The sequence below is a fragment of the Arachis duranensis genome, chromosome 8 (genome assembly GCF_000817695.3).
Source record: "Arachis duranensis cultivar V14167 chromosome 8, aradu.V14167.gnm2.J7QH, whole genome shotgun sequence".
NCBI classification, from domain to species: Eukaryota; Viridiplantae; Streptophyta; class Magnoliopsida; order Fabales; family Fabaceae; genus Arachis; species Arachis duranensis.
This window is the reverse complement of record NC_029779.3, coordinates 16,697,169-16,712,027: the sequence shown is the minus strand read 5'-3', so window position 1 is coordinate 16,712,027 and position 14,859 is coordinate 16,697,169. Positions and strand designations below refer to the sequence as shown.

General features: G+C 37.5%; 3 protein-coding genes across 5 annotated transcripts; 2 read left to right on the top strand and 1 right to left on the bottom strand.

The window, feature by feature from the left end:
- Window positions 1–5,373: 5,373 nt before the first annotated feature.
- Window positions 5,374–8,098, top strand: LOC107461141 (protein PARTING DANCERS-like). Of its 3 annotated transcripts, none has more exons than XM_052253563.1 (8): window positions 5,374–5,561; window positions 6,584–6,705; window positions 6,786–6,874; window positions 6,976–7,071; window positions 7,173–7,267; window positions 7,342–7,382; window positions 7,495–7,578; window positions 7,938–8,098. In XM_052253563.1, exons 1-8 carry the CDS (start codon window positions 5,504–5,506, stop codon window positions 7,983–7,985), a joined length of 633 nt encoding a protein of 210 aa, XP_052109523.1. In that variant the 5' UTR covers window positions 5,374–5,503; the 3' UTR covers window positions 7,986–8,098. The 3 variants fall into 3 exon arrangements, with proteins under 3 accessions (XP_052109523.1, XP_052109522.1, XP_020984625.1); XM_052253562.1 differs by having other exon boundaries at window positions 7,928–8,098; XM_021128966.2 differs by having other exon boundaries at window positions 7,889–8,098.
- Window positions 8,099–9,056: 958 nt separating this feature from the next.
- On the bottom strand, window positions 9,057–10,759 carry LOC107461188 (uncharacterized). Its single transcript, XM_016079658.3, has 3 exons — window positions 10,398–10,759; window positions 9,944–10,105; window positions 9,057–9,770 (listed from the first exon to the last, which is right to left on the bottom strand). Exons 1-3 carry the CDS (start codon window positions 10,665–10,667, stop codon window positions 9,414–9,416), a joined length of 789 nt encoding a protein of 262 aa, XP_015935144.1. The 5' UTR covers window positions 10,668–10,759; the 3' UTR covers window positions 9,057–9,413.
- A 207-nt stretch (window positions 10,760–10,966) lies between these two features.
- LOC107461187 (ferrochelatase-2, chloroplastic) lies at window positions 10,967–14,488 on the top strand. The gene is made up of 9 exons (XM_016079657.3): window positions 10,967–11,270; window positions 11,816–12,146; window positions 12,278–12,421; window positions 12,583–12,684; window positions 12,876–12,979; window positions 13,060–13,186; window positions 13,351–13,503; window positions 13,602–13,702; window positions 13,818–14,488. The coding sequence occupies exons 1-9, from the start codon at window positions 11,194–11,196 to the stop codon at window positions 14,125–14,127; spliced, it is 1,449 nt and encodes a 482-aa protein (XP_015935143.1). The 5' UTR covers window positions 10,967–11,193; the 3' UTR covers window positions 14,128–14,488.
- Window positions 14,489–14,859: the final 371 nt, after the last annotated feature.

Below are 14,859 nucleotides of genomic sequence, written 5' to 3'. Positions count from 1 at the left end.
TTTTCACATCCATTTGCTATATCTCTAAATCAAGACTTGCAGCCAAATTCAAAACAGTTTTAATAGAAGATCTTCTCACAACCGGTGAAAAGATTTCATTATAGTCAACTCCCTTTTTCCCAACTTCATGATTTTTTCCCAAAATAAAAGGGTTTTTTTCTGGAGAAGGGTTTTTAACGAGGCATCATAGTAGGGACTAAGGGAAATAGATTGTCAAAAACCCTTAGTAACAATAGAGTACCTCCCCCAATTAATAAAGATCTTTTTCATCTTACAAATATCTCTTATAAATTCCTTCTTTGTTTTCTCTTTCTTTCTACGAAACGTGCCGACTTAAACTCGACAAAACGTGAAAATCCCATGAACCGACCTAGATGGTCGTCAGGATAAAACGACGAGGTACAAGTCGGTGTAAAGAGGTTGTAAAAGTTGATCGTAAGAAACTCGGAAACACTTCGACCCGTAAATCGGAATGAAAAACCGAGTAGAAGAAAAACGCATCGCAAAAATAACCTAAGTCATAAGAACTCAATAAAGCAAAGTTGAGTATAAGGAATAACAAAAAAGAGATTGAAAAAACCTAGGAAAAAGTTCAAAGGCTGTCCTAAAACAAAAAGGCTAAAAAAAACAGACAAGCCAAGGGAAAAGGTTTTCAGGAAAAGATCAAGGGGATTTCGAAAAATCAAAATTAGAAAAGCATGCACGCATAAGGTAACTTAAACCCTTATCCAAAAAAGGGTATTTTGTTAACCTAAAACTCTTATTAAAAAAGGGTATTTTTTAAATATTTTGTTAACAGCCTTAAAAGGCCAAAAGAAATTGTTCAAACACCACCAACAAACAATATATAAAGAGTTTAAAAAAGGGGGGACTCACAAGCCAAGCCCCCATATAGCCATATAAAGTTATTTCTGCAGAGGAGTAGACGGATCACCACCACCAGGGTCAGGAGGAGCGCCACCAGGACCGGGAAGAGAGGCATCCAGAGGAGATGAAGAGGAAGTCAGAGGAACTTGGGAAGAACCCGAAGCGTCCTTCGAGCGAGGAGGGGACTCAATAATCCTCTACCCCCGAGTCTTCAATTCTGACTCGAAAACGATCACGGGAGCAGGGGGATCCACTATGGCACCGTCGATAACAACTTTGTCAGGGTCCAAAGGAGAAAGATCCAAGTCAGGAGCGATGACTCCGACCTGCTCCTTAAAGATCCTCCAAGCCTCCTCGGCGCCATCAACAATAGAGTCCTCCAACTCAGCATATGCATTCCGAGAGTTCAACAAGTCCTTCCTCACAGACACAAGATCTTGAAATAAACTCTGGTAACTCTCCTGTGCTACCTTCCTCAAACCCGCCTCCATGTTGCATTGGGCCTGCAACTTACTCTCCTTCTCCTGAAGGGTATCTCTCTCCTCCTTCAGCTTAGCGACCTCTTCCTTCAACTCCCTCTCATGCTCTTGATAAGCAAGAAGCCTTCCTTCCAGCTCCTCAACCTTCGAGGTTAACCCCAAAGAGTTGAGAGGAGTCTTCTAAAAAATATCCAAGAGCTTGCCACAAACACCTGCCGTCCTAAAACTCTCCTCAGCCAGAGTGGTAAGGTGGTTCCGAACAGAGACTTCATCCATACTTATATGAGGATAGATGTTCTTTCGGACGAATGCAAGAGCATCCGCCTTAACCACACCATCAAAAGTAGAGCCAGACTTTAAAGTCTTGCGCTTCTTCTTCTCTGGCTTAGAAAGAAGTCGGGCGGAGGGGAGTGGCCGAGACAAAGCTGAAGAAGAAATCACAATGGGCTAGGAAGGAGTCCCCACGTTCTGAGGAGGAGGAGGAGGAGAGACGATCGCCCTGGTGCCACCAGTCCTAGCCCGAGATCTTGCCTTAGCCTCCTGAACTCTTTGGTAAGATTCTTGAGCATTCTTCCTTGCCATATCTGCAAAAGAAACAATTAGCAAAAACAACAAGTCGACAAACCTTAAGTCGGCAGATACAAGTTGAAAATAAGAAACGTATATACGTGTATAAAAACTACCTAGTTGCGACCGAACAAAAGTTGGCGATCCCTGGAGGAATTTTCTAGTATCCAAGTATGGGGCCCTCCCCCACACTTCTCGGAAAAACCCCACAATGGCCGCCTCCACCTCGTCTAGGTCGTCCAGACCATACTTCTTACAGGGGGAGGCCTCCAACCAATAGAGGGGAAAACGAGGGGAAGAATTCTCATCTAAGAAAAAGGGGTGGTGACCCTCTACAGAAGCACTTTGAAAAAATAATTTTTGAAGTCATAGAAGGATTCGTCAAAAAGGGTGAAGATTCTCCGACCTTGTATGGCTCGGAAAGACACCCATTGCTGCTTGTTATTTAACCCACTGAAGGGCTTAGTCATGTGGAAAATATAGAAGAAAATCCTCAAAGAAGTCGGAAAGTCCAAAGCGTGACTTATAAATTGATAAATTTTCAAAAAACCCCAAGAGTTGGGGTGAAGTTGGGTAGGGGCAACACAACAGTGGCACAAAACAGCCATTTCAAATTCAGAAAACGGAAGAAAAACACCAAAACGGGTAATCATGCCCTCATACATATAGAAAAAATGAGGGACCTCCTCGGAATCCCTCCCAAAGCAAACCCGGTCTTCTGGACCCGGGACTACCAACTCGTACTTTGGCTCATCCTCCTCAGAAGTACAAATTCTGTGGCGAGTACGAAGGTGGGTGATAAACTCAGTATCGACCAAGGGTTTCTCCCCTAAGACCGTGACATCAACCCACTGAGAAAGAACATCTACGGAAGCCATTTCTTTTTCTTAAAAAGGTAACAAAAACCTACAAGAGAAAAAGAAAAGAAAAATAAAAAATACGGTCTCTAAAGGGAAGGAATACGGAACTAAAGTCTACAAACCAACCTATCTACAAAATAAAGGCATGCAAATAGAAAAGCATGTTACAGAAAGAGCTAACCTTTATCTGAAAATGAGGGTTGGAGGAAGAAAAAGCCTTCGAAAACACAAGAATGCAGCACGAACGAATGAAGGGGAAATTTGAAAAATCGCAAAAACGAAACAATGAAAGAGATGGAAAGTATTTATAAGTACGTGGGGGGCACAATGGTAAAAATGGGGCAGTCATTAATGAGAATGCACCGTTACCAAGACCATCAATCCCTACGCACATCCCTAATAGACACGACGCTTGATTAGACGTAACTGTCAGAACCAAAAGGCTACGAAAAGTCACCTCGGTTTCAGACTATCACGTCGGTCCTCCTACAAGTCGGCTACGACCTCGAGTAGAATACTCGAACCCAAATCTTGAAAAGAAAATTGGGCTCGAGTAGGGGCACTGTTCATACCCTAGCCCAACAGTAAAGGCCCAGGTCCAAATAAAAGGCCTAATCCCACGGATTGAGTCTCACCCAATACCAACCTTCGTCCTATGAAGTCGGTTCTCACCACGACTTGTTCTAAAGAAGTCGGGTACAAGGGTTAACTGGCAGATAAACACTCATTCAAATGAGTAACTGCCCCTAGAATCTCTCTAACCACTTCCAAGAGCCATATCCTAACCTCCCTAAGATAATGAGATGGTTAACACCCTAAAAAGGTGGCACTACTCCAACGGTGGTTATTGGTTCACCACTATAAATACACTGACACCCCTCAGGTATCTCTAAGTTCCAATACATTCAAAAACCTGCTTAATCCTTTGATGACTTAGGCATCGGAGTGTCTTTGCAGGTACCACCCCCCATTCTTTCACACACAAGTCGGACGGAAGTTCCCGAGTTGCAGATCCACTTGAAGCCTCCTTCTTCATACGTTTGGGCCAACCAACGACCATCCAACCCATTAATTTCCGGTTACCCACCGTAACACCAATATATGGGCTTTTTTTTCATATATAAAGAGAGTCCAAAATCCAACAATATAATGTGTAAGGTCAAAAATAATTAAAGCTACGCAATGGGATAATATACTCAAAGAAGCCAAATAAAAGTGAAAACTATAAAAAGAGAAAAACCTTATTAGCGAATGAGCATAAAATCATAAATTATGGACAAAAAGATAATTTTATACATAAAAAAGTAAAGCAGAAGAACCCAATATTTATGTAGTTCTAATACATGTAACATTCTTTGATATCTCTTATTTTTATTCAGACCGTTGTTCTTTTTATTGTTACTCAAATCCACTTCATATGCTAATAGCCTAACACACAACACATTGACATAAATATAGGGATAATAATGAATAGAGTAGGATAAGATTTGGATCTAATTCTGATTTTATCTATGGGTACAATTTTTTATATAAACTCAATTATATTTTATCCACAAATTGAAAATATCCTAATTCTAACTCTACCTGTTCTTAACTCGTGAATATTCAATCCTATTCAAAGGTTATAAAAAAGATGTAATATTATCATAATTTGATAATAATTTAAAATAAAATTGATTTTTAATAAAAAAAATAAAAAAAAAAACATAAAAGATTTTAAATACCTTATTTCGGATTAAATTGAAACCCCTTATCAGACCTGGATGAACAAATAGTGACAGTGCCTCTCGTCGATAACAGAGTCTAAATCTCCGACGTACAGCAACCTTGTAATAAAGTGGTTCTTCACATTCGCATCACCTGTCGCTGTCGGTGAAGGAGCAGTTGCGACATTGTTCTGCAGCGAACCCCAGTTCTTCCGCACCTTCTTCTCCTTCTTCCGTTCGTGTTTTCGTATTCTCTGCTTCGTTCTGTTTTTCTCTCTCTCACCCTTAACTCTCTTTTCTCTTCAACGTCGCTGAGAAAGTCTTTTCCCTGTCCACGATACCTACTCCTCCTTATTAAGAATTGTAGTTCTGTCGCTGTTCCTCTCTTCTCATTTTTTAAATTTGTCTTTTCAGTTTTTTGTTTCTTTTTATGATTAAGATGAACAAACAAATCCATATATGAGGATAAGAGAGAAAGAATGATTTTAAAAGTGATCTACAGCTGGAATAAAGTTAGAACAAAATAGTTTTGAATTTAATACTTTTCGGTGTTATAAAACTTTGAATTCCAGCTTACATAATAATTTTTGTTACTTTGCCACTTGTTAAATATTGATCCCATACATTTGTTGTTCAACAAATCTATACACTTATCGATCAACGAATTTACTATTATTCTCGTATTATATATTATATATTATAGATTAATAGATAATACCCAAAAAAATTAAATAAATAAAATTTAAAAAATAAAAGAAAACTGCTTGAAGTATAAAATTCTTATTTTTTATTTTTTTTAAAAAAAGATCAGAGAAGTATAAATTCATTAAATTGGTTCAAAACTTGGCGGGAAACACTTTTTTTGTGTGTGTACCGAAGAGGCTAAGACGGGAATCACGTTCCATCTTCTATTTCCGTTCTTCGTTCTCTGCAATACTGAAAGAGAACGAACTTCGAGTTCGAGATCCGTCTAGCAAACCGCTTCTTCTTTCTTCTCATTTCTGATGCTCAGTTCTCAGTTCTCATGGATATGCACCTCAGTGATTCAAGTACTTCAGCTCCATCGCATGCCACATTATCTGGTACCGATCTTTTGTTTTCTTAATCACCTGAAAAACACTGTTACAGTCACACTTTCGTTTCCAGAACGAATGCTCTTTGCTTATCGATTTTATTTTATTTTAATTTTCTATTGAATATTAGTTTTTTTTCCTTAGCGATTATGTTTGTTCCGCGAGAAAACTAATCGTGTTTTGTTTTGGTTGGATTCCGTTTGTTAGCGTTACGAATCCTATAAATCGAGGACATGGAATCGATCTAATGCTAGTTGATACAGTAGTAAAATTAGTAATAATAAGGCTTTGATTTACTAATAACAAGATGAAACGAGAAGAGTAGGCTCATGCGATTCTCTTTCTCTTCTTTTTGGTTTGATCTGATTTCGGTGTAGGAACAACTTCATAGTGTATCGGCAGAAGAAAATTTCAAAATCAATTTGAATTTCGTGTTTTAGGAATCTATTGCTTTTATTCATTGATCTTTTTTCACAGTTCGAATACCATAAACATTTTTCGAAGTAAGATTTTGATTAAATCAGCGCTACAATTCATTGAATAATCAGAATCTGGTTTGTAACCACAGAATCCATGGGAATAACAGAGTGACAAGTTTAACTTCCCTTAATAACTGCCTAACTAGCTTGTATGAAACAAACAATTCGTAATTATCATAAATTAATTATGGTGTAACAAATCTAGCTGTAGCATGGATTGATTTGTGGCATATGAGAATATTTTAGGTAAGTAATGGCCTTTTCAAGAGAATGCTCCATAATATGTACTGGTAGAGCTGCTTGTTAACCTGCAACTGTAGATTAAAAAGTATATTATAATGCTTCTGAATTCCCATCATTATCTATTTGTTTTAGCTTCTTAAGTATGCACTATTGCACTGTCTTAACCCTGTACTGAGTAATTACAGCTTGATGCAGGCAATTATAGCATCGCATGTTTGTTTTTATATTTATTTTTCGTGCTTAAATGTTTAACTACAGGAAATTGCATCCAACACTTTATAACGAGGCTGCAATTATGTCTTACTTCAGGCACAGGGGGAGTCTGTTTGATGAGAAATGCATGGAAAGGGGAACATCCATCTGTTATCAACTTTATCTCCAGTTTCCTCTCTGCAAATTCTTTTCGCCTTAACTTTGTCCCTATTGCTCCAGTAATTGACAGATTCTGTGTCCTCTTAATGTTTATTTCATGTACTTGCTCTCTACTGAACTTCGAGGAGTTTATTTGCAGGACTTCATTTTCAATTGTGGGGGTTTGTCTGTAGCCTTTGTTTTTGTGACTAACTGGGATTGCAACAATGTATCTCTGATCTTCAGCAGGTAACCGAGCTGTTGATTTTCAAGTCTTTAGTTGGGACTTTGTCATCTATTGAATAAAGAGCTTTTCGAGTCGTATGTCAGATTCAAATCTTCTCCTGCAGAGTTCAGAAATTGAGAACACAATTTGCACGCTTTTATGTAATCATCACACTCCCAGCTAAACAGCAAATCGATTCATTTATTCAGTCATACTTCAAGTGAGTTAAATACGTTACTTTTGTTTTGTTCTAATTGATCATTTGCTATGTACAACTTCAATAGTGAGAAAGCAAGATCCATGTTTATGTTTCACCAATAGATTTGAGATGGTGATTGGCAAGCCTACGTTTGTTCCAGTTCAGGACATAGAGATGGGGTTTGAAAAGATGGTAAAAATAGCTCATTCATCTGGAGGTAGAAACTTAAACTTGATACCAACTGTGATGTGTTGTTCCAATTCATATTTCTTATCTTCAAAATAATTGCAGTATACAAGCAGCAGAAAATTGGAGAGAAACTGAAAGCTGAGGTCAGTTGTGCGAAGAGCATACAATAGTTTAGCAGTTTAGCTGCCAGGACTTGTTTAAGAATGAAATCTTAAATATTAATTTAATGCATGAACTTTTGTTATGGTTATAAAGAGGAAGCAATTGGTGCAAGGAATGAACTTTTACCTTAAAGTGGTTACTTCGATTCCAGGCGTTGACAATCACGATGCAAATGCGGTAATTCATTTTATTATGAAACATCTTCTCAATTTAGTTTTCGTAATTTTTCATGCCTAAACCTAACAGTGGTAAAGCTCAGGACTCTTAATTATATAGATGTTTAAACTTTGGAGTATCTTTCTCTAACAATAGTACAGATACGGTCTTGTACATTTTGATGCTGTATATAATATTAGGCTTGTGCTACTTCTCGTTAGAGAAGACCTATATCACCTAATATTTGACTTAAATGTGAAATGAAACCATGATAAGCATATGCATATAGGCATAGCTTGAGTTATTTTGTCATTCTGGTCACTCAATTCAGCTTAGTCAAGCTATTGGTTCTGTCCAAGCAATTGCCAAGGCATCAAAAGACCAAATTCTGGAGAACACAGACCTTTCAGCTGAGAAGGCGGAGATGATTTCAAGGTTTCTGAGGGACCCCAAATTTTACTCTTCTCCCAAGATAACCTGATGGCGCAATAACAAGTTGGAATCTTTTGTTTTTCTCCGACAACAATAAATAATAATAAGAAGTGAGTATCTCCTTTTAATTCCTTTACCTGGTTAGCTTCACTATAAAATAGTTCTCGTATTCGTAGTTTCAAATGCGACCGAGAAATAGATAATCACCTAGAAACCTTCTAGTTAAACAGTATTCAAATCTCATTATATACCTGACATGATTAAATACTAAAACACTTGTAATTCTTCTTAAAATATAAAGGCTGAAAACAATTTACAGGTAAAACCTAATAGCTAAATTATATTTAGTAATTCTGAATTTCTGATATTTAATCTGTATTTGATAATTGAAATAAAGAATAGTTATGTTAATTAAAGAACACACATAAATCATGGGATCCTCATGTATTTTAGTCTAAAACTATATAAATCATGAGATTCTTATGGGTTTTGGCCTAGAACTACATAAATTATGGAATCTTCATATATTTTATTCTTTTATGCTTAAAACCACCTTTTTACCTACACTTTATGCTCACCTTGCCAACAAGGTTTCCCTCTTCTTTTTTGACCACGATTTGTTCAATGAATTTAGCCATGAATCGTTGTTTTTATCCAGGTTCTACATTTTTTTTCAATGTTTGGACAATTTTATCATACTAAATCCATTTTTTATGGATACAATTATAATTTCATTTTTTTATATGTAGAAATGATAATTTACTCTTTTAAATTAGTATAAAAACAACATTTAAAAAAAATTGGGAGGACAAAAATATTATCCTTTTTCATTTAGAACAATCTCATAATTTTTACTTTCATTTGGTTTCTTTTAAGTAAATTACCCTACTCAATGCGTTTATTGTTATTCATTACTTTATCATCAATTTGAGGACCGTAGAAAGTAATTGTGTGTGGTGTTTGGGAAAAAGAATGAGGAGAAAATTTGCTTAACTAGATTCAGAAGAATTGTACCTAGATGTGAGCAATTAGAGGGAAAATGTGGGAAACCCGTGGAATACTGTAAATACTAAATAATTCTCAAGCACTAGGATCTGTTTTAGAAGAGGTAAATACAGAATAAAGCAAATTTATTTACATCAGTGACTAAGGCAAAAAATTTGCACCTCCAGAAGCCAAGCCAAGACTTAGTCATGCCCTGGGGAGAAATTTTCACAAGGAAAGTGCAACTAGGTAACTTACAATCCATGAAAATTTTCAGGTAATTAAAATGCATATTTTACAGAAAGTTACCAGAGTCATACATGTCCATGTTACTCTAACAAAATCAAATATCTTTTTTGGAGATACAAGAAACCTTTACACAAAGGCAATAAATAACTAGAATAAGTGACATGATAGAACCAAGTTGTTGAATGCCATTCTCACTGACTGGATCCTGGTACACTATCTTCAGTAGCCATAGGCTCTGGCTGAGGAGCCTTCTTTGTAAGTGACTTAGGTATGTCAAGATACTCTTGGATGCAGCGCTGCTGCGGATGTGACAAAAGTACCAAAACGTGCCGGAAAAGAACGCGCGCCAAGCCTTGCCCACTCTCCAATATGTAACCCTCATATTCACTAACATGTTCAAGAGCTTCCACCAGTGTATCATACACCTCCTGGGGGCAGTTGTCTGGTCCTGGTTTGTCATGAAGGTACATCACATCCAAAGTGAAGACCTTCTGGTTCACCGGCCATTGATGCTGCGGCCGTATATTTGATCTGCAGTAGAATAGAATCTACAATGGAACAGGATATTATTGCAAATTAGGATTCATGTTTCGACTATTTTGTTCTATAATTAGATAGCTCATGGATGTAACTAATTAGTAGTAACCAACAAAAATGCTAATGACTTGCAAGCAAGTGCACATGATAGCTTATGAAATCAGTGGAGGCAGCCACTGCTTACCACTCTTAGAATGCGACCCTGCATGCGGGATTTCTTAGCTTCATGAGCAGCAAGTCGGAACAAGTTAGTAAGATCCGGTTGAGAAGTGGTTGAGGAAGTAGCCGAAAGCGCCCTCACTGCTGCAATTGTTGACTCAATTTCACTGCTAAACTCTTTTCTAAGCTGTAATCATTAAAGAGCATTCAACATTAATGTGCTTCAAATAATACCAACACAGGCAAAGAAAAAAAATGGAACATTCGAAAGAGCCACATCTAAGACAGGGGAAACCCCAAAAACTTTGATTACAACAGGTAGCAGATAAGTAAAGGTTATCGTTACAGAAACAACATCTGCATTTGCCTATAACAAAAGTATTCATATTATAAAGTTTGCTCAAGAATGAAAATCTAAGATTAAGAGCAGTAATTTGGGATTTAAATAAACGTTATGGAGAATAGGAGTGGTACTGTACCCAAGAGATGGAATTAGAGAGAGTGGCGAAAGCAAAGCGGTGTTCGGGGTTGATGGCGAGCTTGGCGTTGACGAAGAGAACGATGGCTTGTCTAATAGAGTCCAATCGGGTGAGGGGCCTGCCATTGGCGCCGGAAAACTTCATCTCAACCAGGCACTGAGGATCCACATCCACGCACATCAGAATATCTTCGTTGTTGATTCGCGACGCTTTCAAACTGTACCTCTGACCACCACCGCCGCCGCTCCCTTCTCCTTCTACCCCTTCCATTCCGATCACCAATTACTCCTTTTTTTTCTTCTCAAAATTGGAGCGGAATTTCAGCTCAACACAAAACCAGTCACCACTCACCACCGTCTTCTGCCCCCTTTCTTTGGATGGGATGTGTTCAGAAATTTGGGCCGTAGTAAGCCCAATAACTTAACACTTTGAAGAAGAGGAATTGGGCTGGTCCAGCCCAGGATGGAAAGGTCGGTGCTGTTTGGCGTCCTGAATTGGAACACGTGGACGTAGCTTTCGTTCCAAAATTCTAAAAGGTGTAGGACTGGTGACTTATTCCGTATTTTTTAAGTTTGGTATTGACTTTTCAGTTGTTCACCACCTGCTCCTTCTTCTTCCTAAATTTTTGTTCCGCTTCATTTTCAATACAACTACTCCTTCAACCCCCACAAGACAAAGGAAAATATCAACAATACTACAATAAAATAAAATATATCATAAAAGCTTTTCCCCAATTCATTATTCTTTTCGTGCTTCGCCTAACTCACAAGTGTTCTGGATCCGCAATTTATATTCTATGACCATGAACGCCGCCTCTTATTCTTCCGTTGTTTCGCATTCTGCTTTCCGAAGTTTGGATACCAAGCTTTCTCCGTAAGCTCCCATTCATCTAATCATAACTGATATTTTCGCTTCTGTGTTTGTTCATTTTCTAATATTAAGTTTATCCCAAAGACAAACAATGCTTGATTATCAATTGTGTAGGGTGATCCATTCTCCGGAATTTCAATAAAACCCTGACATAGCCCTATATTTGTTTTCTGCGCCTGTTCTTCATTGCAAATTATGTATCTTTCATTTCTCAAATCGATTTTCTGGACTATCATTGTTGAAACAACTCTATATATTTAGCAAAGTGAGCTGCTTTTATTATTATTTTTTTCTCTCTTGAATTTCCAGCTTAAATTTGGGTTGATTGAACTATTCAGGGTTTTGCATATTTCCTTCTGAATTATTATATGTAGTGAAACTGTGCCATTATTTACACGGTAGTGATAGCAGAGACATCCATTTTGGTTTTCCCTTTCAAATTCGATATGTTATCTAAGTTATTCTTCTTGTGAACAATTCATCACTATGCTCACAATTAGTATTTGCTAAATAGAGTGCTCTGCTTCAATGGCTTTCTTTATTGGCAGGTCATCTTCTGGTATCCCAAGTCTTATTCGTGTCACTTGTCATTCGGATTGTAACAAGTCTACATCACAAGCATCCTTACTTTTGTGTCGTAGCTCAAATAATGGATGGAAGGTCATGCTTGGTGGAACTTCTTCTTGGGATACCCTTCCCAGGAGGAACCTAATTGGTCAAACTTCTTATTCTGTGAGTACAACCACATATGGAGGGGTTGCTATAGAATCTCCTTCTCATATTGCAGAAGAAAAAGTTGGGGTACTGCTTCTCAATCTAGGAGGACCAGAGACGCTGAATGATGTTCAGCCTTTTCTGTTCAATCTCTTTGCTGATCCTGTAAGTTAATTTTCTTTTTGTACTTATGATAGTGTTTGATTATGAAGTTTCATTCTGTTAAATGAACATGCATAGTAGCAATAGTACACTTTAATATAATCTTTACTAATATGTTGCATGTTTTGTGATAGGATATCATCCGTCTTCCAAGGCTGTTTCAGTTTCTTCAGCGACCACTTGCAAAATTGATTTCTGTACTTCGGGCTCCTAAATCCAAGGAAGGATATGCTGCAATTGGTGGGGGCTCTCCTTTACGCAAAATCACTGATGATCAGGTGGACTCTCGATTCCCTTTTGTGCCTTCCTTGGTGCTTTTTATTACTATTTTGCAAGAGGAATACCATTTTGGTGTTTAATGTTTGATAAACATTCTGCTTATTTCTGGTTTAAATTTATATTGAAACTTACAAAGCCTTTATGGTTTGCAATTGTGCAGGCACTTGCACTTAAAGATGCTTTGGACGCAAAGGGCCTCTCCTCAAATGTCTACATTGGGATGCGGTACTGGTATCCATTCACTGAGGAAGCAGTTCATCAAGTAAATGAAGAGTCCTCTTTTTGTATTGTCCATGTTGTTATTATGTTAGTGATCAATTCATCATGTACTGGTATTTCCTTCAATTGTTAAATGATATACAGGGTGAATAGTCCCAAGTTAGATTATTTATTCCAAGATCAATTTTATCATCTTTGAGTTGAATCTAATTAAATACCTGTCATGCATTATAGATTAAGAGAGATGGAATAACAAGGCTTGTGGTGCTACCGCTTTATCCCCAGTTCTCTATTTCCACTACTGGGTCTAGCATCCGCGTTCTACAGCATATGTTCCGGTACTTTTTGTAGTATTCTGATTTGTCAAACCTCTGAAGTGATTTTAAGATTATTATTAATTGATATTATGTAATTTCAGGGAAGATGCCTCTTTGTCCAAGCTTCCTGTTTCCATTATAAGTTCTTGGTATCAACGACAAGGTTACATCAAGTCAATGGCTGATTTAATCGAGAAGGAGCTACAGAGCTTTTCTGAACCGAAGGAGGTGACTTTCATTCTTGTTTTGATTGGTGTGAACAAAGTTATTTTCATGCAATTAATGAAAATATTTCACTACAGGCCTGTTATTAGGGTTAAAAAATTTGAAGGCTATGTAGTTTATTTTCATGCAATCTGAACCCTACTGTATCTTGTTTTTGTAAATATCAGGCAATGATATTTTTTAGCGCCCATGGTGTACCTGTCAGTTATGTTGAGGATGCTGGTGATCCATACCGCGATCAAATGGAGGAGTGCATCTACTTGATCATGCAGGAGTTGAAAGCTAGAGGAATTAACAATGAGCACACTCTTGCTTATCAGGTTAGTTTGGACCTCATCAACTTGCTTTTTAATTGCTGAATTGTTGGCTTAGCTTTTCGAGCCTCTGTTTCTTATGGCATTGTTGGATGAATTTCCAGAGTCGAGTGGGCCCGGTACAGTGGTTGAAACCATATACAGATGAAACTCTCGTTGAGCTTGGTCAGAAAGGTGTGAGGAGTCTTTTAGCTGTTCCAGTGAGGTACATTGTTTTTGGACTTTTGCCCTTGTTTTTAATTGTGTTTTGCATTAGACACTGTTGAAAGTTGTGAAATAGCCTTGAGTAAAAGACACTCCTCCTCCTCCTTGTATCTCAGTTTTGTGAGTGAGCACATAGAGACCCTTGAAGAAATTGACATGGAGTACAGGGAGTTGGCTCTTGAATCTGGCATCAAGAATTGGGCGCGTGTTCCTGCTCTTGGTCTCACCCCTTCCTTCATTACAGACCTGGCAGATGCAGTGATAGAAGCTCTTCCATCTGCAAAAGCATTGTATGCATCTACCAGCACTTCTGAAGAAGAGCATGACCCACTTAGATACTTGGTCAAGATGTTCTTTGGTTCGATATTGGCATTCATCTTGTTTCTGTCACCTAGAATGATAACGGCATTCAGGAATCTAATCTAGAAGTGTTACAAACCGCATGCTGAATTCGCATGCCAACACACAGAAATGAAGCAATGATTTTTGTACTTTGATCATGACTGTTTCTTACACATCGTTGAACAGCAGAGTAATATGGATACCTCAAAATAACTTGTCTCTGTAATGAATATGGATCGTATCTAATATTTCATTATTGTTTATAGGTTTCTGATTATATTTTACAAATTGGTCATACAACCGAAATGAAAAAGGCTGCAATTAGAGCATTCCCTATTAGCCTAAGCCTCATAAATGAGAAATATGTATATGCAACAATACTTATTGGCTATTGGGTTAGACTCTGACATGGATCTTCTGCTCTCTCTTTCGTCTCAAATCGCAATTACATGTCCAATGCTGTTGCTACCGAGGAAGCATTTTCTGTGCACGTAAGACTTTGTTTAAGTGGTTATCACCAATGCGTTGCATTAGGTGTACTTGGGTTCAAAATTAGGCCAAGATAAGTAGTGGGTGGAATTTTTAAGTGTTGTGAGTGTAGTGTAGATGAGTTTGTGATGTTTAGAATTGGGAGTTGTCCAATTCATATTTATTTGACAAAAAAATAAAGATAAAAATTCATATACAGATGTCTTCACATGAAGTTAATAGTTTATCATTGTTAGATAATTTGACAGGTTTGATTAAATTCTCATGTAACAATTCTCAATTGTTAACTTTACATAAAGATAAATGCACGTAAGTTTATAAAAAATG